Source organism: Polypterus senegalus, chromosome 3 (genome assembly GCF_016835505.1).
Source record: "Polypterus senegalus isolate Bchr_013 chromosome 3, ASM1683550v1, whole genome shotgun sequence".
NCBI lineage: Eukaryota > Metazoa > Chordata > Cladistia > Polypteriformes > Polypteridae > Polypterus > Polypterus senegalus.
Genome location: NC_053156.1, coordinates 258,012,306 through 258,036,719, shown reverse-complemented (window position 1 = coordinate 258,036,719; position 24,414 = coordinate 258,012,306). Strand labels below are relative to the sequence as shown.

At 35.0% G+C, this 24,414-nt stretch overlaps 1 protein-coding gene across 6 annotated transcripts in view; it reads left to right on the top strand.

Moving 5' to 3' along the window:
• LOC120526075 (24-hydroxycholesterol 7-alpha-hydroxylase) overlaps window positions 1–24,414 on the top strand; it is a 169,742-nt gene that overhangs the window by 48,452 nt on the left and 96,876 nt on the right. For all 6 annotated transcript variants that reach the window (XM_039748947.1, XM_039748943.1, XM_039748948.1 and 3 more), the window contains exons 7-8: window positions 2,294–2,384; window positions 24,045–24,178. In XM_039748947.1, the coding sequence (XP_039604881.1) occupies window positions 2,294–2,384; window positions 24,045–24,178 (225 nt within the window). The remainder of the gene's footprint in view (window positions 1–2,293; window positions 2,385–24,044; window positions 24,179–24,414) is intronic.

The window sequence follows — 24,414 nt, the reverse complement described above, 5'->3', positions numbered from 1 at the left end:
TACTATCTACATGTGACAGCAAGCCTCTATGGAGATCCTGCGGGGATCGATGTGCGCGCTTTGCTGTTTGATGAATGGTTCGAAGTGTTGAAGCAAAATGCCGACATACAGATGTATTCGTGGTGCTTTTATATTCAAGCATCGCATATTCCCGATCGTAATGACACGATACATTTTAAAAGTCTCACATACCATCTTTTGTGCCGTCTTTTTATTTTTTACTTTACCTGCTGTCAGGTCCAAGAAGCTCGTGAGCGATTGAAAACTGGGATGACGTGTACGATGGTCTGCTTTAATAATAAAGTAAACTACGAGGTTAAAGTGAACATTTCGAGATTGAAGCAGAAATTTCCACTTTAATCACAAAATACACGTTTTCACCGTGTCTTTTATTTTTCTCTCAGTGGCTCAAATACAGCGCTATACATTATGTTGCCGATGAGAAGTTGCAAAAACAAAAAAAAGACGGCACTGAGACTTTTAAAATGTATCCATCCCGTAGGATCGGCATAGAGGCTTTCAGTCACATGTAGATAGTTCCCGAATGTAATGACACGATACATTTTAAAAGTCTCACATGCCATCTTTTTTGTCGTCTTTTTTAATTTTTTTATTTTTGCAACTTAACAACAGCAACATAATGTATAGCGTTATATTTGAACCACTGAGGAAAAAATAAAGGACCGTCGTAAACGTCATCCCAGTTTTTAATCGCTACGAGCTTCTTGGACCTGACAGCTGCGGCAAGCAGCAAAAGATCACCACACAGAACAAATGAAATGTCTGATATTCCAACTCTCTGCACATTTAGAATCTTTAGATTCATACTTGATATCACTTTCCTGATGAAATGCATTAAAGTGTGTATGTTACATTTTACATATAATTTCATTTAAATAATGAATACTGTTAATAATTACACACATGGGGGTGACAAGGTGGCGGAGCAATAGCACTGCTGTCTTGCAGGGAGTTACGTTGCTGGTATGTCCTGCTTGTATTCCACACTGTGCTCCGGTTTCCTTCCAAAGATAAGCAGATTTGGGGATTTGGTGCCGCTAAAATGACGCTAGTGTATGCGTGTGCTTGTATTCACCTTGCGATGAGCGGAGACCTCGTCCATGGATTGTTTCTCAGTCGTGCCCAATGCTTGTTGGAATGGACACATCCCTGGACTGATGGATTTAATCAATAAACATCCTTTTCACAGATATTGCGGTAAGGTGTTATCGGAATTTAATAGGTGTTTTAGGCAATTCACAACACCGAGAAACCGAACATGTTCTCACCGTGATAATATCTCACACTGCCACCTGGTGGACTCCTCCAGATTTACGTAAAGTACGCGCGCAAGTATAAACACAACAACGCTTGCGTAGAAGGAGCGTCCGCTGCAGCATGCGTCGCGTCGCGTGAAGTATAAATGAGCCCTTAGTGTGCAACCTCTCATACAACTCCTTATACACCTTTTCTTTAGCCTTCGCCACCTCTCTCTTCACCTTGTGCCTTATCTCCTTGTACTTTTGTCTACTTTCTGCATTTCTCTCACTATCCCACATCTTCTTCGTCATTTTCTTCCTCTGTATACTCTCCTGTACTTCCCAATTCCACCACCAGGTCTCCTTTTCCTCCTTCCTCTGTCCAGATGTCATGTTAAGCACCCTTCTTGTGGTCACCCTTACTAGATCTGCTGTAGTTACCCAACTGTCTAGTAACTCTTCACTCCCACCCAGTGCCTGTTTTACCTCCTCCCTAAACTCAACCTTGCTGTGTTCCTTTTTCAACTTCCACCATTTGATCCTTGGCTCTGCCCTTACTCTCCTCCTCTTCTTGATCTTCAGTGTCATCCTACAGACCACCATCCTATGCTGTGTAACTACACTTTCCCCTACTACCACTTTGCAGTCTTTAATCTCCTTCAGATTGACTCTTCTGCATAGGACTTAATCTACCTGTGAACATCTTCCTTCAGTCGTTTAAGTCACCCTGTGTTCCTCCCTCTTCTTAAAATACGTATTCACCAAAGCCATGCCCATCCTTTTTGCAAAATCCACCATCATCTGACCTTCTTCATTCCTCTGCTTGACACCATACCTACCCATCACCACCTTGTGTCCTCTGTTCCCTTGCTGTTATTATTGCAATATCATTAAATTAAAAATTGCTGTATGGGTTACCAATGAGCAATATTATAAATGAACTGTCAAGCTATTTTTACATTGAAAATGGTTTATTCATATGTATTTATGCTACTATAATGAACAGCATTTAAATGTCTTCTGCTTGTTTTAAGATTACATTTTGGACGCTTGGGTTTATTCTCTCAGAGCCTTCAGTGTACAAGACAGCAATGCAAGAGATAACATCAGTGTTTGCATGTAAAGGTATTTTATCTTAAGAATTAATAAATACAGGGGAGAACTGGAAATAATCTCCTTAACTGATTTTTTCATTACTGTTAAATTTAAAGGAGTTATTTTAAACTGTTCATATAAATACATTTTTAAATACATACAGTTCTCAAAATTAAAAAAAAATAATTAGAAATTAGCAGCAATAAGAGGTAAATAAAATACTTTGGTTTATAATGTTACTATACATATTTGAAGTTGTAATTCCTGCTGGATGGATCCACGTGAGATTTACTGTACAGTAAAACAAACACATTTTTTCTTATCTGTTTCATAATATCAAAAAGTAACTACCTGAAATGCCACTATGGCCCATTAGAGGGAGATGGTGCATACTTTATAAGTCAGAAAACAGATAAAATCCTTGTAATACAATAGTGACAGCTTTTTTTCTCTGTTACTAGATTATGTTGTGTATTAAGTATTCTTTTGCAATATGTCTTTTCTAAAGCAACAAACATTTTTTTTTACATTTTGCTTTGTTTTCTTTCTCTTTTCTCACTGTCTCTTAAATTCCTAAATTTTAATTAAAAACTTGGCCAAACTTTTTTTTTCAATCAAACGCCTTAAAACAGTGAATTTTATCATGAATTATATAATAGAAAGCATGTCTTTAATGCTTAAACACCAACAACATTTATTTATACAGTATAGCACATTTTCATACAAATGATGTATCTCAAAGTGCTTTACAGGATGAAGAAAGAGAAAAAAGGCAAAATAAATAAGAATTAAAATAAGGGAACACTTAAGGGGCACAGTGGTGCAGTGGTAGCGCTGCCGCTTTGCAGTAAGGACACCTGGGTTCGCTTCGTGTAGTTTGCATGTTCTCCCCGTGTCTGTGTGGGTTTCCTCCTGGTGCGCCGGTATCCTCCCACAGTCCAAAGACATGCAGGTTAGGTGCATTGTCAGTCCTAAATTGTCCCTGGTGTGTGGTTGGTGTGAGGGTGTGTGTGTGCCCTGCGGTGGGCAGCGCCCTGCCCGGGGTTTGTTTCCTGCCTTGCGCCCTGTGTTTGCTGGGATTGGCTCCAGCAGACCCCGTGACCCTGTGTTAGGATATAGCGGGTTGGATGATAGATGGATGGATAACTAAGGTCTGATGGCCAGGGAGGACAGAAAAAACAAAAAAACAAACTCCAGATGGCTGGAGAAAAAAATTAAAACTGCAGAGTAGCTTGCATCTCTCTCTAAATGTGTTTTCTTATTTTTGAGGTATCCTGAATTTTCAACCACAAAGAGCAGGCCTAGATGTTTGGTGAAAGTTCTATATTTGACGCAGGCAGGATGTTGGTACCAGTCACAGCCTCATTCATTCTCACAAATGATGCTGCATTCACATGTAATGGGTCAGTTAACCTATCATATGCCTTCTTACCAGGGTTATTTTAGTTTTACCATAGCTTTTATTTCACAAACACATTAAGTTTTCCGATGGAACCAGTTCATTATGGCAGCAACTTCCCCCATTAAATGTGGTTAGAAAGTGAGCCTTACATGACCTCAACTTTGTTTTGTCTATTGGGCTTTGGCATTTTGTTGCCTGGTATCCTAGTTATGACCAATGCCCATTTTTAATTTTGATTTTCTCTCTCCTTCTGTTTTGTTTTTGTTCTCTGCCTTTTCAGTCCTAGTACAACATAAACCTATACCAGAAAAATGAGCTACCATTGGTTAATTACTGAATTTTAGTAAGTTCAAAACAATGTTAGGGCACTGCAAAAACAATTTAATGATATAACTGGCTTCATTTCAACAAAATAGTAAACTAGTGAAGGGACAAAACCAAAAATCAAGAAATTGTTCATCTAAGCCAATATGTGAAATACATCTGTGAAATAACTTTCAGTCAGAAAACAATAAGCCAATGTTTGCTTCCAGGAAATCAAAGTAAGTACTTTTAAAGAAGGATTTTAGGAATATCCAGTCTTGGACAATAATTTACATGCAGCTCCTGTTTATATATTTTCACACTGATAATGTCACATGTCATTGTGCAATAGCAATCATGTCATAAAGTGGTGCCACCCACAAAGAAAATACCACACCATTGGAATCATCATATTCTTCACAAGCATTTTCATGCTATAAAGAATTTTAAGCTATATTCAGTTGACTAGAACTAGAGTTCAGAAAGCACTCCAAGTCTATGGCAAATGATCACTGCAAATGAAATATGAGAGGAGACAACACTAGTTATGCTGCTTGAAAAGGGTCATATCATCTTAGTTTGCCTTGTGAGTTATGATGTGGATCATTCCTTGGATAAACTTATCATATTTACTCTTAAACTAGGGACCTAATTATATGAATGGAAATTAGAATCAAAAACCTTCCACTAGTAAGTAAAGTGCCCTTGTTCTTATAGGCTTGGGCAAAAAGTCCATTGATACTGAAGAACAGAGATTTTGTATCCTGGAGAATGTTTGTTTTTACTGTGGTAGGTTGGTTTCTTTCTGTCCCAAGATGCACAAAAACTAAAATTTTCACCCTATATTAGGGTTGTTACGATATACAATTATAGTCAAATCCTTCTTGGAAATTTGCCAATTTTCATTTTGAACAAATTACCTTTTTTAATTCAGAGTTTGTGTCCGTTTTACTGTAGGGTTGTTTTGGTTAAAACTCCTTAATCCACATATAAACTGGTATACCAAAGAGATTGAACCTTGGGGACCATTGTGTTTCAGGAAACGTTTGAGAGTCTGATATTTCACACTTCCATATTTATATTGCTGCATAGCTGAAACCATGTCTTCTTACTGCATATATTTTATATGATGACTTTAACTAGCAAAAGTTGCTTGAGTTATTAACAGATATTGAATTTGATTGTTCCATTAAGTTATTACCAGGGTACCATTATCTAAGTGTACGTTATACCCTTTTTTCACAACCAGAAAGAGATGCCATGCAAGACTGTATCTCAGAAAATCTAAAAACTGGCTTTGTTAGACTTTCAAGCATCCTGAGAGAAGCTGGCTTCTCTTTTGTTGAAAATAAAGACAGAATTTTGTGAACTTGTATTAATTATAAGAAACTCAATAAGATAATAATCTCGAATAATTACCCACTCCCTTTAATTTCATCCCCACTGAATCAAATTGGTAAAATTATTTTTACTAAGTTGGATATATGGAGCATTTACAACCTTGTATGCACCTGGTTGGGAGAAAACTGTTTTTACTACTGTCATTGATCATTATGAATAATTTATAATTCTCTGTGGTTTGGCTGATGTCCAGGTGGAGTTTCAGTCATGTGTAAATGACACCTTTTGGGACATTTGGCATATACTCCACATTATGTTTTACATATGATGATTTTTTGATATTCTCAAATAACTGAACATTCCTCCTGGATGAGAGATAGGGCCTTACTAGACTGAGACAAAACAAATTAGTTGCAAAATTAGAGATGTATTAATCTCACCATACTTCTGTTGTGTTTTTGGGTTGCAGGATTATTTGAACAGGTGTTAGTATGGATACATCTACTATAGAATATAAACAATACTTCATTGTAAAGCATCTGAGAATTTAAAAAAGGTTTAGAGTTGTGTTGATTTCACCAATTAGTGCTGTTGTTTCATAAAGATTTTTAGTTCTGCCGTTTCTCCAGTTACAATTATTACTAAGAAGACCTCTAAATTGTTTTTGTCTCTTGAAGTTCAAAAACCATTTAAGGATTTTAAAGTATTGTTCACTTCTGTCCCAATTATTCATTACCATGATGTGAGTCTTCTTTTTGAGGTGAGAGTAGGTGCAACCAGTGTTGGTGTAGGTACAATTCTATCCCAACTTTTTTTTTTGACACTGGGAAATTCCATCCCTGCCCATTCTAATCTAGGAAATTTATGCCTACAGAACAAAATTATTATGTAGAGAACTAAGAATTTCTACCATTAAGATTGGTACTAGAAGAATGACACCACTGTACCAAAAGATACAAAGCATTCATTTGTGATATTTATTGATAAGAAGGATTTAATGTTTTTAAAATTAGTTAAACCAAAGCACTTGACACAATCCAGATAGTTACTGCTCATCAGTCTCTTCAAATTTGCTATTTTGTATAGATTATAATAAATAATAAAATATAAGAGATAAAATATAGTAAAGTTGTTGCCCTTTCCTGTAAATACATAGTGACAGTCAAGCAAAATGACACCTTTTAGTGGCCAATAAAGGTGTCATTTTGCTTGACTTTTCAATACATCCATAATGGCTAACACGGTACAACACCCTAGTACTATAAAAACATACAAACTCTTAGAAAACTTGACAATACTGTACCATTCAATAGATTTTTAGCTGACACCATGCTAGTCTCCTCTAATGATATTTTAAAAATTGTTCAAATAGGTTTAGAGTTGCATGTTATTGCTGTGTTCCTTCAGGACTCTTTTATGTATTACTTTATGTCAGGATTTTATCTCGGGGGCATTTACCCAAAAATGTTTGCTCATCTAAATATTAACTAGAATAGTTATTTAAAAGACATTTTTGGTGGGAAGTACTACATTGAATTGTAAAAACCAACAATGTGAGTCTGTGTCTAGTTTTGGCTAAAAGCATGAGAGTGATGCAATACATCAGGAGTCTTCATAATAGTCAGGCAGCAAGATTTGACAACTGCTTAAACACAAGACAGCATCTTACTGATACACTTCCAATCCTGGAAACAATCATTCACTCATTCACATGACACACGTTAAGTCAGTTCAAACCCATCAACTTTATATCTATGCAAGATAAGAAAACATCATAAGAAAATACAACGTTAGGTGCAACTATCCTCAGAAATATGGCACTTTCAATTGATGTTATCCAACAATAGACTGCGGGTGGTGCAGTAAAATGGAGACCTTGAAAGCAAGTTACAATCACAGCAGGGAAATGCTCACCCATTTACCAATTAAACAAGAGCAAGCAAGAAGTGCATCCCTCCAACTTCCACTGATACTGGCTAAGGTTTTTTAGTCAGATGAGTCTCAGGTTTTTTTTGGTGGATGAGATATGTGTTGTGCAGATGTAACATTATCCACATATTACAATACAATACAATACAATACAATACAATACAATTTATTTTTGTATAGCCCAAAATCACACAAGAAGTGCCGCAATGGGCTTTAACAGGCCCTGCCTCTTGACAACCCCCCCAGCCTTCACTCTCTAAGAAGACAAGGAAAAACTCCCAAAAAAAACCCTTGTAGGGAAAAAATGAAGAAACATTGGGAAAAGCAGTTCAAAAAGAGACCGCTTTCCAGGTAGGTTGTGCATGCAGTAGGTGTCAAAAAGAAGGGGGTCAATACAATACACAAAACAGAACAAATCCTCACTACAGTATAAAAATAAAAATTTTACAAGTACAGAGCAGAATTTAGCAATAGATGATATCACATAATATGATTTGGATTTGTTTAGAGTCCTGGAGACCTCAGCCATCAAGCTGCCTACCCCATTTGGCCATTCCACAGCTGAAACAGTGCTGGGCCAGCCAATCCGATGAAAGGACTCTACCCAACGATTCCTGCGATCCTCCATAAGGGATGGCTTTACCTTAGGCAGGCAAAACAACTTGGCAGGTGGTCCGTGGCACATTTGAGTACCAAGAAGAGAAACAGAATTGGTGAGGGTTAGTAACAAATTATAATTATCATGTTAGTTATGTTTAAATGCTAATGACTAACAACAGAGATGTAGTCTGTACAGTTAATCAGCAGCTCTAGTCAGGATATGCTAAACTGAAGTAGTGAGTCTTCAGCCGGGATTTAAAAGCTGAGACTGAAGGGGCATTTCTTATAATAGCAGGCAGACCATTCCACAGTTTAGGGCCCCTGTAACTAAAAGCTCAACCTCACACTGTTATTTTATTAATCCTTGGCATCATAAGCAGACCAGCATCTTGAGATCTTAATGTGCGCCCTGGTCTCACTTCTGTGTATAATGATGGAGTGTTGTCAGCACATTTCTGTACATATTGGAATCAATTTGATAAATAAGAACTAAACGAAGCAAGCACATTCCCTGTAAGGCCAACATCATTTTCTAGCATGTGCAGTAAAATAGAATGGTCAATGGTGTCAAATGCTGCTCTTACGTCTAACAACATAATTACAGTGGAGCTTCCTTCATCAGAGGATATCAGAATGTCGTTTACAACCTGCGTTAGTGCCGTTTCTGTACTATGACCAGTGTGGAAACCAGACTTGAATTTCTCAAATAAATTCTAATGTGTAAGGTGTGACTGAAGCTGATTGGCGACTACTTTTTGTAGTATTTTAGAGAGAAAGGGTAAATTTGAAATAGGCTGATTATTTAGTATGTGTGGGTCTATGTCTGACTTTTAAGTAATGGTTTAATGACTGCCACTTTTAGTGCATCAGGTACTATGCCATGCAATAATGAACTATTGATAATGTTTAGAATAGGCGCTGCAAGAACATCCATTGCACTTTTTACTAGTTTTATTGGCACTGGATCTAGGGAACAAGTACAGTGAAACGTCAGGACACGAACATCTCAGAACACATACAAATTGGGTTACGGCCAAAAATTTTGCCAAACTTTTGCATCTGTTCACGACCACACATTTAGATGACAAACAAGCCAGTTTCCCTTCCAGTTCGTATGCACCGATGATTTCCGCACGTGTTCAGTCTCTCCTTGTGCTTTCGCTGTGAACTCTTTGTGCCCTATTTCGTTTCCCTTCCGGTTTGTACGTGTCGGTGATTTACGCACGTGTTCAGTCTCTCCACAGTACATTGTTCTCGGTCAGCCGTGCATCGGCGCAGAGGGACTTTACCTCAAAACTGTAATCTCCTCTTCACCCAGTTCCTCCTCACTTCCTTAATGCCAGAACTTGACTCATGCAAGGTTAGTTTTCTTGGTTGTTTATGGTTAGTTTTTGTGTAAATTAAGGATTTTTCAAATGTTCGTTTTTTTCCCCCTTTGCTTAAAACTCATTAAAAAAAAAAAAGTGTTTACAGCGATCCGTTTGTAAGGCTATAGCGTGAACTCTTGCAATGTTACTTTTCTTGGTTGTTTATGGTTAGTGTTTGAATAAATTATGGATTTTTCAAATGTTCATTTTTTTCTCTGTTTTTAAAACTCATTACGAAAAAGTGTTTACAGCAATCGGTTCGTAAGGCTATAGCATGAACTCTTTCAATGTTAGTTTTCTTGGTTGTTTATAGTTAGTTTTTGTATAAATTATGGATTTTTCAAATGTTCATTTTTTTCCCTGTGCTTAAAACTCATTAAAAAAGTGCTTACAGTGAGCGGTTCGTAAGGTTATAGCGTAACTCTTGCAATGTTAGTTTTCTCTGTTCAAGGTTTTCTCAGTGTTATTCAGTGTTTTTACATTTAGTTTACTATTACACTGTGCATTCTATGGTAGAATTAACTATTTTTGTGCTTAAAAATCTTAAAAAAATATATATTTACATACAGCTCGTATGGTCCGGAATAGATTAATTGTATTTACATACAACCCTATGGGGGAAATTACTTCGGGTCACGACCAAATCGGATTGCAACCAGAGTTTTGGAACGAATTACAGTCATGACCCGAGGTTCCACTGTAGTGGGTTTCATTGTAGAAATAAAAGTTAAGACTTCCTGCTCAGTTACAGGTTTAAAATTACTAAAGTGCTGAATGCATTGTGAAGGCAGGGTCTGCTAAGCTAGTATGCAGTTTGTACTGTGATACTGAGATATGGGATCTTATATTTTTAATTTTCTCATTGAAGAAGATCATAAAGTCTGTACTGCTAATATCTGTTGGTGTTTTGCACTGTAGATCTGAAATCCCATTTGTTAATTTAGCAACTGTTCTAAAAAGTACCTGAGGATTTTTATGCTATTATTGTAGAATAGTATTTTGAGCAAGCTTTAAAGAGAGCTTTTTTATATTTTTTAACACTCTCTGTCCATGCAATTTTAAAGACATGTAGCTTTGTTGTTCTCCATCTGCGTTCCAGTTTTCAACACTCTAATTTAAGAACTTGAGTGTTTTCATTAAACCAGGGAGAGTTTCTATATGCTTTGGTCACTTTTGTTTTAAGGGGAGCCACTGCATCCAGAGCATCTCTCAAGGTCACATTATAATGTCATGTTAGCTGATCTAAATTGTTTTCCATGTTTACATTTGATGTTAACTGATCTAAATAGTTTTCCACAATTACACTCAACTTTACTCAAAGTATCTATAAATTTTGAAGCAGTATTACAATGTTGTTGCCGTACTTTACGTCTTTGTTTTAATCTGCGAGTGCATTGGCAAGGGCAAGACTAAATCAAATATAATTAAGTAGTGATCGGAAATAACTTAATTTAATGGAGTAATATTTAAATTTTGAATTTCAACTTTGTAAGTTATAATTAAATCCAACGTTTGGTTATGATTATGAGTTGGACCTTTGACAATCTGACAAAATACTACTGAATTTAACAAATAAGTAAAACATTTGCTAAAAGTGTCAGTTTCCACATCAATGTGTATATTAAAACCCCCCATCAGTACTACATGATCATAATTTATAGCCAAATCAGATAAAAGGTTGCTAAATTCACTCATGAACAATGAATATGGCCCTGGTGGTCTGTGGACTATCACTATAATTGTGTTGGAATCTGTTTTAATATTTAAAATGAATGCCTCAAAGGATGTAAAGTCGCCTAAAGTTTTAGACGTGATTTGCATTTTGTTACAATTAATTATTCTAAGGCCTCCTCCTTGACCAGAATCTCTAGACTTACAGTGAGATATGTTGATGATAGCATTACCATCATACTTTAGGACTGCTCTTTATCAGGAATAACTGGGCATCTACATTAGCCTAAACAGAAGAAAAATGGATTGTGGAAAATACAAGTACACAGTGAAAGAGAAACTGTTTCAATCTATGAAAAGCTAGATTGGGCAAAAGCTCATCTTTAGTAACACAATAACCTAAAAATGTAAGGCCAAAGCAACCCTGGAGTAGTTAAAGAATGAATAAGTAAAGATTTAACAGTCTCTTGCATTGCTTGAAAACTGTAGTGCACATGTGTCATCTGACGAACCTGAACAACCTGGAGAAAAGCTACCTAGACGAATTGGGCAAAATCATTCTCAAAAGTGTGCAAAGCTGGTGCATACCTAGTCCAACAAACTTGAACAATTTATTGCTGAAAAAGATGGATTAAGTACTTGTGCAAACAATAAAATAATCATATTAAAAGGTAATTCTGAGTTTCAGTGCTTGAAAATACTCAGAGCATGAAATTTCAGTGTGGGATTGGTCATTCAACAAAATTAGAGAATTGGTAAGTAGAAAGCACTGTATATCTACAAAAGAAAACTTGGTAGACAAAGAACAGAGACATGAGACTGACAAAGGTGGTGCAGCAAGATGTGGTCAGCATGGTAAAATAAAAAATAACATTGAGATTATAAGCACAAATTGAAATAGAATACTTGCAAATTGCCTGAATTGAAGAAACTCTCACAATGATTATTTATGTAACTTTAATGATGATCAGTACTTTGGAGATGAGGGCCATCTTTTGGTTGTTTCTGTAGTTATTGTGATTTTTTTTTTAAATTGTTTGGGCCTGTTCTATGCTTTCTTTCATTTTTATTCTGCTTGCTGAGAGTATATGTCATCTAAGGGCTTTTTGGTGGCTTTTTTTTTTACAGGTTATTTGCCAGGTAGGCAGCAACAGTTTTGTCTTTTATGCTTTGTCCCTGTATCTGAATCTGAATGCAATACCCTGGAAGTTGCTGTATCATGTTAATATTTGTAGCCGATCAATCTGTATGTGTGCAGCTGCTTCTCTTGGCCTCCTTTTTTTGTTTTTTGCTGCAGTATTCGTTATATCTCAATATGTTCGCGAAAAAAAAAAAAAACTATTGAAGAGCTGCACCATACAAACATGTATATACACATTATCCATAAAGAATCCAAAGCCTGATATATTAGAGAAAGAAACATGTTTATTTTCTCAGAATTCAAAAATTTCATGAATAAATGTGCCTCAGATAAGCAATCAACCAAAAAACATCTTTCCTGTCTTGCCAGCTTCTGTATCAGCCCATCACAATCATCTCAGTATATATTGCTCTCATTTTGTCTGTCTCTCTCCTTTTATATAAACAAAGAAAAAGCTCTATATTCATTACCACACTAATCATAATAACAGATCATAATACATATACATATATGATACCTATATACAGTATATTTTGTGATTTATGTCATTTGTAATGGTTTAAAAGTATGAATTTGCATACACTTTTTTCATATCTGTAACAGTCTGCATGCAATTGGGTGTTTATTTCATAACATTCAGTTCATTAGCACTGTAAGCATTTGTGGCCGTGCAACTCATAATTTACATCCCATGTGCTTAGCAGCTTCTTGAATACTTCTTTCTCTACACTACAGATCTGTGTTTACAGGGCTGGCACCAGGAAAAAAAAATCTGAAAAGGGCTCTTTAAATTCTAAGGGGATAAATGATATTTCATTGAGTCATTGCAACTACACTTTGAAACTTTATTTTCACTTTCAGTTTCAATAAACAGTAAAGTGACATCTCAGTATTATATTTTGCCATTACAAAATCACTCAAATTTTTATTTCATTATTTGATATCCCAGTCACCTATTAATAACCTTTTTTTAAAAAAAAATCATACGTATTTATGTTTTATTTAATTTCAAAACAGAGTGGACACAGTCTGACTTGGATAGAGAAGTACTTATACCATGCAGGTCTGTTGCTTTTGATGTGAATCAGTGGTAAGACCACTGGCAATGTACAAACATTTTTATGGCTTAAGTCATTTAGGTGAAAGTGTATTCTGCAATATATTAAGTCGTCTGCTTCCACCTGCTTCTTGCCTTCTCAGGGTTTCTGCAGGAGGACAGGTTGCAAACATCACACATATATATAGTAATGTGCAAGGTGTTTCCTCACACTCAGCAATGCCACCAAGCAACATAGGCGGACTTGACACAGTCACACTTAGATTGAGCAGTGGAAATTTTGTAAATTTTATTTTATGTACAATAGAAGTGGTGGAAAATAAACTAAAAGTACACTGAGCATTGCGATACTGGCTTTTGAATATTGATTTCCTTAAAATATTGAAACTTGAAAATGTATATATTGCCCATCCCTCTTATGCAGCTTACTTATATTGTATTCACCATTGTTGTTGTCATATTTGTAACAGCTGCTACCCATTGTTTTAAATTATTATGAATTTTGAAAAATGCTTATGTCACCTCTTAATTTCTGGTTTCTATAGCTTCCCCAGTCCTGCCACATAATAGGCTTGAAAATAGTGGCTTCATCCATCCATCCATCCATCCATCCTCTAAAATCACTTAATCATGAGCAGGGTTGTAGGGTGCCCATCACCCCAAGCATAAGGTGAAAGGCAAGGAAAATCCCTGGACAGGGTGCCAGTCAATTCCAGGTTGAATACACAGACACATCCCACACACAACTCACATTAGGGGCAATTAGGCATGCATTATACATCTTAAGCATAACCTCTCTTGACTTGTAGTTCAAAACTCTATACACTGGTTGTGAATTAGCAAATTCTGCACAGATTCCTAAGGTGTACTCATAAGCTGTACATTTTTGCTTCAGGTTATAAAATTAAATATTCCATATTTTTCCTTTTTTTGTGTAGTGATTTACTTTTATTTTGAAAAATTCTGCCAGGATTAATTTGTAGGGATTTTGTTGGCTTTCAAGTGTCAGCTAATCCCTGCATATTACATATATACATAAATGAAAATGATGAATATCCCTGGCGCTGACTCTTCTTCAACTGTTCTTCCAACTACATCTTACTTTGAGTTTTTGTTGTTTGTTCTAAGCCAATTCTGCAGTCTTCTACACACAGAATCCTAAATCATATGGTACTCATAATTTAATGACAAACCCTACCCCAAGGGTAGCAAATTCAAACCCTTTTTAAAAACAAGCCAAATACTAATTCATGAGATACTGTAAACAAAATTTTTGGTGATCCATTGGAAAATTGTAGAAGATTAGTGGAGAATGATTTCCTAGTCTGTACATACTGTATGTTGTTTTCAAATGTACTTTTTTACCTTTTATAAATGTTTCCGTTGATTTTCCTCTTAATGCATATTAAGCAAACTGACTCTACAGTTGCCAAGGTCATTCTGATTACATTTTTCTGTTAAACAATATCCTTCACAGCATAGTGAAATCCTGGCTCTTAATGTCTTTCCAGGATATTTTCTTTTTCAATCACTACAGAGAGTTTTTGCTAAAAACACTCTTTTTTTTCTTAGTATTAATTAATCATTGCTAATTAAGACCCTTCCTCTGGGAACATTTGCTGAAATCATTGCAAATGAATACTTAAGATTTTGAGCATAAGGTTCTTATGAGAAATTAAACATAAGGAAATCCATTCATTAGCATGGTTAAAGTTATTAATGACTGGTACAGTATTTAGGGCATTATATTAATTGAGTATCTTTTAATATATATATAATATACAGTACTTATCATGGTTATAGAATAGTTTGAGCAAACTTAATTTTTTATTGATTAAATTATGCATTTTTTTTTTAGAACATAAAATTTCTTTGGCACCCTTTTTCAGTATGTCATATTTGTGATATCGTGTTATAAAGAGTAGGTAACAGGTCTGCCATTTAAACTAAGAATTGCTTAATAGCATACCAGCTTTAGTTAAGCTAAATTTTACCCTCTCTTCACAGCAAGAAGTACTTGTTACCTGACTTGCTTGTGTGACGCTCTGATTCGTGTTTAGTATAGTTTCATATAAAACTATTCAGAAGTTCAGAGCTTAGTAACTTTAATGAGAAACACAAGGTTTAAAAGTTTTGACGAGGACAGCCAGTTCAGACTAATACAGCTTATCAGTTATTGCCATTGTATTTCCATAACAATATCAAGGTGAGATTTGAAGGCCTGAGAGTTGCTAGGTAACTGGTTCAATATAATTAAAATTCTCCATGAGAAGAAATGCATTCTCATATCTGTGTGAAATAAGTTTTTAACAAGCTTCCAACTGTGTCTTATTTTCTGTTTTAGAGAACGTAATTTAAAATATTATTGTAGCAAAAACCTTACTTATTTTCTTCATAATGTTTGGTACTTATAGCACATCTTCTCTTAATTTCTGCTTGATTAAGGTGAAATGATTCCTTTAGTTTTTCATTAGAGCCCATAAACTCCTTACCTCAGATTTAGTGGCTTTTCTTTGGATATTTTCTTTGGCTATTACATCCTTTTTGTAATATGGAGGTGGACACTGCACACTGTATTACAAGTGCATTACACATTGTTTGCAAACTGTGTAATCGATTCTTTGAACAGCATTTGTGTTATGCTGTGTAAAACACTACTGTAAAGATCTAGATACAACTCTATATGAAGAGCAAAAGAAAAACAGTTAGAAAAACTCAGAACAACTGAACTAACTGCTTTCGTGTGGGAACTAAAACTTTTAAAAAAACATTGTTTGTTAAAGGGGAGAAGGGGATTTTTTCACTGCAGATTTTTGTTTTCTTTTCCCAGACCAACTTAGTCTATTTGTGCTGCTTATACACGATGAACTTCCACTCACAGATGTTTTGCTCCTGTGTAGATAAAAAAAGCCAGCAAAATGTCATGCTAATGATAAAAAAACTTTAAAAAAATCTCAGTGATTCATTATGTGAGACCAGTGTCTACTTTTAGAGGCAAACTCTTTGAAACCTGAATTTAATAAAAAGGAAAAATACAAACTCCTTAAAACAGCAACATACAGTGTTTCCAACCATAGTAATGTCAGCAGTATAAATTATACCTATTAAGTAAATGCTTAAGCGTAATCCTGTCCACCTACTTTATGTTGTACTGTGTGTAAATACAGTGTCATTGTTAGTAATGCATTTTATAGATAGGCAAGCAAAAAAATCTACTGAGGATGATAACAATATGGTAAATAGCATATTTTTAGCATTTGAAGTGATGAATTCTGCAGATTATGTCATTGAAAGTGTGAGCCTTTTAGCATATAGGTTACTTTTACTTCCTAATGATGTGTCTCTAGCAGATGATACACTATTTAAAGGAATTGTTCAGAAATAGGAAAAGGCACTTTTTTACCCTTTTATTTGAAACTGAAAATCGGCCTCAAATCCAGAACTGTTAGAGTGGTAGCTTAATATGTGGTCTATCATCGGTTCTGGTATTGTTTTCACTGCTCAGATAATAGTTCCTGTCTACAGCAAAAATGTAAAGTGTCTATTCTGCAGCATGTTTTAGTTTCTGTACATAATAATACAAGGTTTGTGGGTGTTTTGTGCACTGCAGAATGAAAAACCTAAAGGAATATAGATTGCTGCTGGGATAGGCTCTGTTATGCCATGTCTCTAGAAAGGACACGTTCAACCCATGGCTGAATACTGTAATATTTCTAGTTTTGCAAATTTTCCTTAAATCTTAATTTAACTTAATTATTTGATTTGTACTGTTTATGCAGCAGAGGAGACATCGGTATGCTAATTATACATTTCTACGACCAAAAAGCACTTAAGGTGGACAAAATAAATTCTGCAACTATAAATGTATGATCTATGATAGGTTATTTTTTTTCAGGTATTCTGGTTACTCTCCATGTCCCAAAAGACAGGTTAACTGACATTCATAGTTTAGCTCAGCATGAGAGAGTGAATGTGTATAAATACAGTATGTGCCCTGTAATAGACTGGTATCTCATCTATGGTTGGTTCCTGTCATGTTCTAGATATTACAAAGATAGCTGTTCAGAATGAAATAAAAGTGATTAAAATTGTAACATATTTCTATCCTAAATCAGGTTAAAACAGAATTAAATAGATTCCAAATAAATATAAGGCATTTTTTTTAAATAAAATGTTCACTACTACATATACAGTAGTACTGAAACCTTTACAATATATACCACCTGATACTGTTTTAAAATTATTAACCAGCCAATGTCAAAATCAAACAAAATAATCTCTGAGCCACATTTGTTTACAGTTTATAGAGAGGTAGACTTAGGAAAGCTGTGGACAACATCAGGGCCATTATGGAGTTAAAGGAATTGCAAATGTAGAGTACATGGGGAGCAAACTAATTTGGCCCACTTTCCAAAATTACCAACGGGATCATCATACAAACTATGGAGGGAGATGTGCATTCATTTAACATGTCAAGTGACTTAGAATTGAAAACATTTAAGAGTTCATTCTTTAGGGTATATATTTTTCTGTTTCATAGTTTGTTGAAGTAATAATAAGTAATACATACATACTGAATGATCTAACTACGTAGTCAGTGTTTAATATTTTGAGGTCATTCCAGCACAGAGTATTACCTATTAGGTGGTCAAACATTTGTACATATTGAACTAGTAGCTAGTCCTGGTTAATAAAATCATCATTTTATGAAACTGCAGACTGTTTATATTAATTTTGCTCAAGTGAATTATTTTTAGAATGTACATTTTTGGGAAATATTAAATCATGAATGATAACAGATAATCAAAAGTCTAATCTCAATAAATGAGAGAAAACAAAATCATGTTGTCTTATATATACACTGTATATAGACTAATTAACATAATCAAGGCACATTTAGGATGTCTTGTTGTCACCACACCTAAATTGCCTTTGTCAATTTTAAATTCAAGCCTAAGTATGCAACAATAATCAAAAATATGTTACAGATTTGTTCTCCATGACACCTCTTCTACTATTGGATAAATTTCCAATCTCCTCTTTTACTATTTTAATCTTCCATGTTACATGCTTGAAATGATTACTTTTTTCCCTATCCTTAGAAACCATTCACTAGTGTTAACAATGCATAAACAATGATCTGCTTCTTTTTGGGGTTTCTAGTCTATGTTGTTAAAAACACAGTTTAGCCCTTTTAAGATTCTTCAAATGTTTAAATGCTTTTAAGAACTGTTTTGGGATTTTTTTTGCTGCATCTGTTACATCATTAATTTATATGTATGTACAGCAGTATATTTGAGGAATTAAAATAAAATATAATATTAATAAAATAATTTTTTTAAAAAGTAAATCTTAGAGAAATTTCTTGGGTAGTACAAAAATGCATCTATCCTACTGGTGATCCTGATAAACCTACGGTTGGGCAAGGCTTTCAAACTTATCAAGAAGGATCTGGGAAACGACCAAATAAAATTACACAGTAGGAATCGTTTCCTTTTCCAAAGTAACCTGGCAAGTCTCCGAGGATTTCAGATTGCATATCTTCATAACGGCACTGCTGATTGCTCCTTGACTGGTGTTATGCATGAATGTTCTGTTACTGGTATTTGACAGTCTTCAGCAATGAGTTGCTCTTCTCCCTTTCAGTTAAAGAGTGCTTGTTTCATACATGGAGACAACATGGGCAGCAATGTAATCCTGGCACGTGCAATAGCATATGCCATTGGTTTAAGCACCATTGCACATTACAGCCAGTCATTTCTCTCTAGGACACTTCTTGACCACATATGGTTATAGTCTCCCAAATGTCCTAATGACATCAGCAGCCAGTTTTGGTACTAGAAAAAATTAAGTAGGGGGACATTGTGTTTAGGCAAATGTGTGATTAAGATAAAATAAAGCCAAAAGTATTTTCAATTTACAGCAAATATGCCAGAGACTAGAGCAAACAGAAGTCTATTAGAAGACTATAACTTGACAAGTACAGCATACATCTTCTTTTGTGTTATTTGCAACATTCTTCTCTAACTAAAAGTCAGTTAAAGAGGAATATTGCAGGTCAGGTCAAAGATGACCAAAGAGATAATTTAAGTGTATGAGTAGTAAAAGAACAGCCAAGGAGGAAGTAAAGTGTGTCAGGGATAAAGAAAAGTAATTAAAATATATACACAGTGAAATAACAGATGCTGTAAACTTGCATTTTTCTAAAGTCTTCACATGTGAGGAAGTGGATAACCTCTTGATGTAAAAGAGACTATTAAGGAGGTACTAAGCGATTTGGAAATTGTGGAGGGAAAAGTACTGCTAAGTTTAAATAGGCTGAAATCTAACAAATCAAGAAGATTAGATCAAATTTATCCTTAAGTACTTAAGGAAGTTCATGAGTAAATATTTAAACCTTTGATGCATATTTTCGCTACATGCTGGGGAAATTCCTAAAGACTGGAGTATGGCAAATATTATCCCATTATATAAAAAGGGTGTTCAGGCAGATTCAAATAACTGTAGGCCAGAAAACTTAACATGCATCACAGGTAAATTAATAGAAGGAATTATTAAGGATAAGATTGAGCAACACATGGAGTGTTAGTGAACACTCAGCATGGGTTCAGATGAGGGAGGTCATGTTTTGCTAACATGCTGGAATCCTATGAGGCAGCAACAAAAGGAAATGGCCAGAGTGGTGAATAAATATGATATTATTTATCTTGACTTTCAGAAAGTATTTGAAAAGGTACCGCATTGGACATCAAATTAAAAGAAGTGAGAGTTCAGGATGAAGAGTGCAGATGGGTGCAGAACTGGGTAAAACACGGAAATCAGAAGGTTGTGGTGTGAGAAACCTTATCCGAATTGGCTAATGTTAAGAGTGGGTGTCCCTCAGACGTCTGTCGTGTGGCCGCTGCTATTTTTATATATACTGTATATAAATGATTGGGATAGGAATATAAATAATATGTTGGTTAAATTTGCAGATGATACGAAACTAGATGGATTGGCAGATAATCTATAATCTGATGAATCATTACAGAGAGACTTGGACAGCATACTGTACATGCTTGGGCAGATTTTTGACAGATGAATTTTAATGTAAGTAAAAGTAAAGTACAGTACAGTGATCCCTCCTCGATCGTGGGGGTTGTGTTCCAGAACCCCCCGCGAAAGTTGAAAATCCGTGAAGTAAAAACCATACGTTTATATGCTTATTTTTATATATTTTAAGCCCTTATAAACTATCCCACACTCTTATAAACATTTCCCGCACAGTTATACAGCATAAACCCTTTATATTGTCTTAGATATTAGGTAAGATTCATTGAAATTATGTATGTAAACACACTGTTTATATACTACGCATAAACATACGTATCGTATATCATTGAGTTTTATTTAATATGTAATACAGTTTTAAACACTTTGTAATAATACATATTTTAACAAAAATAATTTTATATTTACTGTATATACAGTGGTTTACTCGTTTTACTTAATTACACAGTTATATTAGATATATTAAGCAGTAGCAGGAGCAGATCATTTTGGAGACATGACGAAGGGCTTGACTACGCACAAAGATAAACACAAAAGAGCACAAAAGTTAACTCTTTATACAGTGAAACATGTTGATGCTGAATGAGCGAGACGAGATGCTGGCTAATGCAAAGTGGGATCGAATGCTGCTCTCCATTGCTGAGCCAATCAGCACCCAGGAACTTAACCGCGTGCTCTGATTGGGTAGCTTCTCAGCCATCCACCAATAGCGTCCCTTGTATGAAATCAACTGGGCAAACCAACTGAGGAAGCATGTACCAGAAATAAAAAGATCCATTGTTCGCAGAAATCCACAAACCAGCGGAAAATCCGTGATATATATTTAGATATGCTTACATATAAAATCCACGATAGAGTGAAGTTGCAAAAGTCGAAATGCAATATAGCTAGGGATTACTGTACTGTAAATAGGAAGTAAAAATGTTAAGTATGAATACACAATGGCAGGTCAGAAAATTGAAAATATACCCTATAAGAAGGATTTAGTAGTTATAGTGGACATGTCACTATCAAATGCCAGACAGTGTTCAGAAGCCATTAAGAAGGCTAACTGAATGTTACATTATATAGCACAATGTGTAGAGTACTTATCCAAGGAGATTATGCTTAAGCTTTATAACACTGGTGAGGCCTGATCCGGAGTGCTATGTACAGTTTTGGCGTCCAGGCTACAAAACGGACATAGCAGCACTAGACAAAGTCCAGAAAATAGTGACTAGTTTGATTCCAGGACTAAAGGGGTTGAGTTATGAAGAACGTTTAAAACAGCTGAGCCTCTTTGATTTAATCAACAAGAGATAATAATAATAATAATAATTTTTTGCATTTATATAATGCTTTTCTCACTACTCAAAGCGCTCAGCAAATTGCAGGTTAAGGGCCTTGCTCAAGGGCCCAACAGAGCAGAGTCCCCTTTAGCATTTACGGGATTCAAACCGACAACCTTCCGATTGCCAGTGCAGATCCCTAGCCTCAGAGAGATTAAGAGGTGACAGGATTAAAGTGTTTAAAATTATTAAGGGAATTTGTACAGTGGTTTGAGACTGTTACTATATAATGAACTCAACAAGAACATGGGGACACAGTTGGAAACTTGTTACGGGTAAATTTTGCACAAACTTTAGGAAGTTTTCTTCACATAGAGAACCATAGACACATGGAATAAGTTACCAGATAATGTGGTAGACAAATGACAATTAAGTATCTTCAAAACTAGTCTTAAATCGATAGGCCTGGTGAACTTTATTAGGCTGAATGGCCTGTTCTCATCTAAATTTGTTCTAATCAACTGTATGTCCTCAAGATGCATTTCTTCCACTAGTCACTATTTTCTGTAACATATCACATTTTTCACCAAATAGTGATTTTTATCCAGTTCATTTTAATCATGTAATATAAATATAAATACACACACATACATAAACAGATACATAAATAAAAAAAATGTTAAGCAATCGTTTTGGAGCTCCGCAGGTCTCCATGGTGCTGATCATGTCAGCACTCTTCTCTGTGTCTAATAGTTTGTGTGTGTGGTAGTTTAGAAAGCTAAATACAGATCACATCATAATCATGGGCCACTGTTTCTCTGAAGCAGCGTGTGTACAATTTTAGATCGAATTTGCTGCAGGACACCATTTGGCACCTATATGAATTCAAGTTATGGCACACAGTTGCAACTATCACTATCCGTGGGGGTTTTACTTAATGCTAATGACCCATATGTAACATTCTGCTGAACAAATTGTTTCTTTTTTAGTCATCAGTATTCTGTTTAGTATGCCAGCATTTATGAGAAATGGGCCATTGTGCTTATGTTTTTTAGTCACAGTTTATGTATTTTATTATGGCATATATAGATTGCATATTGTTTTGTACATTAATTTCATTGTAATTGTAATGTGTGCAGTGTCATTTGATCTATCATTCAGTGCTAGATAAAGTGAGATGCAAGAAAACTAGGAAATATATTACGCTTATATCCAAAGTCCTTTTAACATTATTAGAAGCTGAAATAATAAAATATGCTGATTATTTTTTGTCCCATTGCTTCCCTGTTCAAACAGCATATTTTAATCAGCAATATTTTGGCTAAATTATGGTAATATTTTTTCAAACTCCTACAGTGGATACATATTTGATCACATTGCTCTGTTAATACAGGTACTGCCAATCCACTTCATTTATTCAAAACATTCATTTACCTTTACTTAAAGTTTCAGATATGCAAACCTACTAATACCTCACTATACTGCATCAAGAAAGGATAGTAAACAAGAAATAAATATACTTAATATTATATTAATAGGTGTTATTTAAAAGCTGGAAGCAAATACTAACTAATATTATAAATTATAATTATATTTTTCCACTTGCATTTTTTCAGTTCATGTATTGTGTGCCGTATTCTCATTGTTTCACTTTCATAAAAACAACTTCTATATGCTCATTATTCAGCATTTGTGGCTGATTTTGCTATTTTTCTGGGTTTCTTAATGGAATGATTCTGATGCTTCATGTAACAATTTAGTTAGAAATATTATTGTTTATTTAATTATTTTAAAGGCTTTTTTAGCTATTTTTATAGTTTTAGCGCTTATAATGTTTTTCACTGTTAATGTGAAATCTACAGTTGTTCAAAGGTCATTTTTTTTCTCTTTGGCTTGTTAAAAATTAACATTTTTGATAAGACTCAGATTTTTTTTTTATTCCTAAACATTGGACATCTTTCTGCCCTGCGATGGGCTGGCGCCCTGCGCAGGGATTCGTTCCTACCTTGCGCCCTGTGTTGGCTGGGATTGGCTCCAGCAGACTTCCGTGACCCTGTGTTAGGGTATAGCAGGTTGGACGATGGATGGATTGATGGACATCTTTCAGGGCAGATACATACTGTAAATTAATACCTACATTATAAATACAAAATATAAATGTTTTTTAAATTAAAAAATGGAATAACAGTTGTTCTTCTTATTTATGTTAATGTACTGTTGCAGACCAGCAAATTATGCACACTTTACTTTACTAGATGACCTTTTCGATATCCCCTGGATTAAATATTCTGCTTCTAGTAAATGAGAGTATTAAGGTGCTACACCAACCAAAGTGAACTTTAAAATTCCAAAAAAATAAATCTTGTTGGCACATTGTTTCTAAAATTATGCAAATACATTTACTTCTCTAGGCCCACATAAAATGAATAGTTAATGTCTGAATGTTTTAATTTTTCGGAGAAAAGATATTGTAAATTACTTTTCATTGTTTTATATTTCTGGGCCACTATGATTATAAGTTTCAGAAATAAGAAAAATGTGGTTTCTGTTTTTTTCCCCAGATACAACTAACATTACAGTCACAGAATCTGACCTCGGAAGCCTTACTTACATAAAATGCTGCATGCTGGAATCGATTCGCCTGAGGTCACCAGGTGCCATTACCAGAAAAGTGGTGCAGCCTCTCAGAATTCAAGTACTGTTTCCTTTTCTCCTTTAGTGCCTGCATATTTAAGTGCTAATGAATGGATGTAATAGACTTCAGTTAGAATTGTTTTCATATAAAAATCATGCAATGCTTTTTTATGTGTTATAACATCAACAATTGTATTTTCTCAAAGCAATTGAAGAGTTTGGAATAATTAAATATTGTCCAGTGGGGTAACTAAAAAGTAAACAAAATAATAACAACAATTACCCCTTTATGCCCTC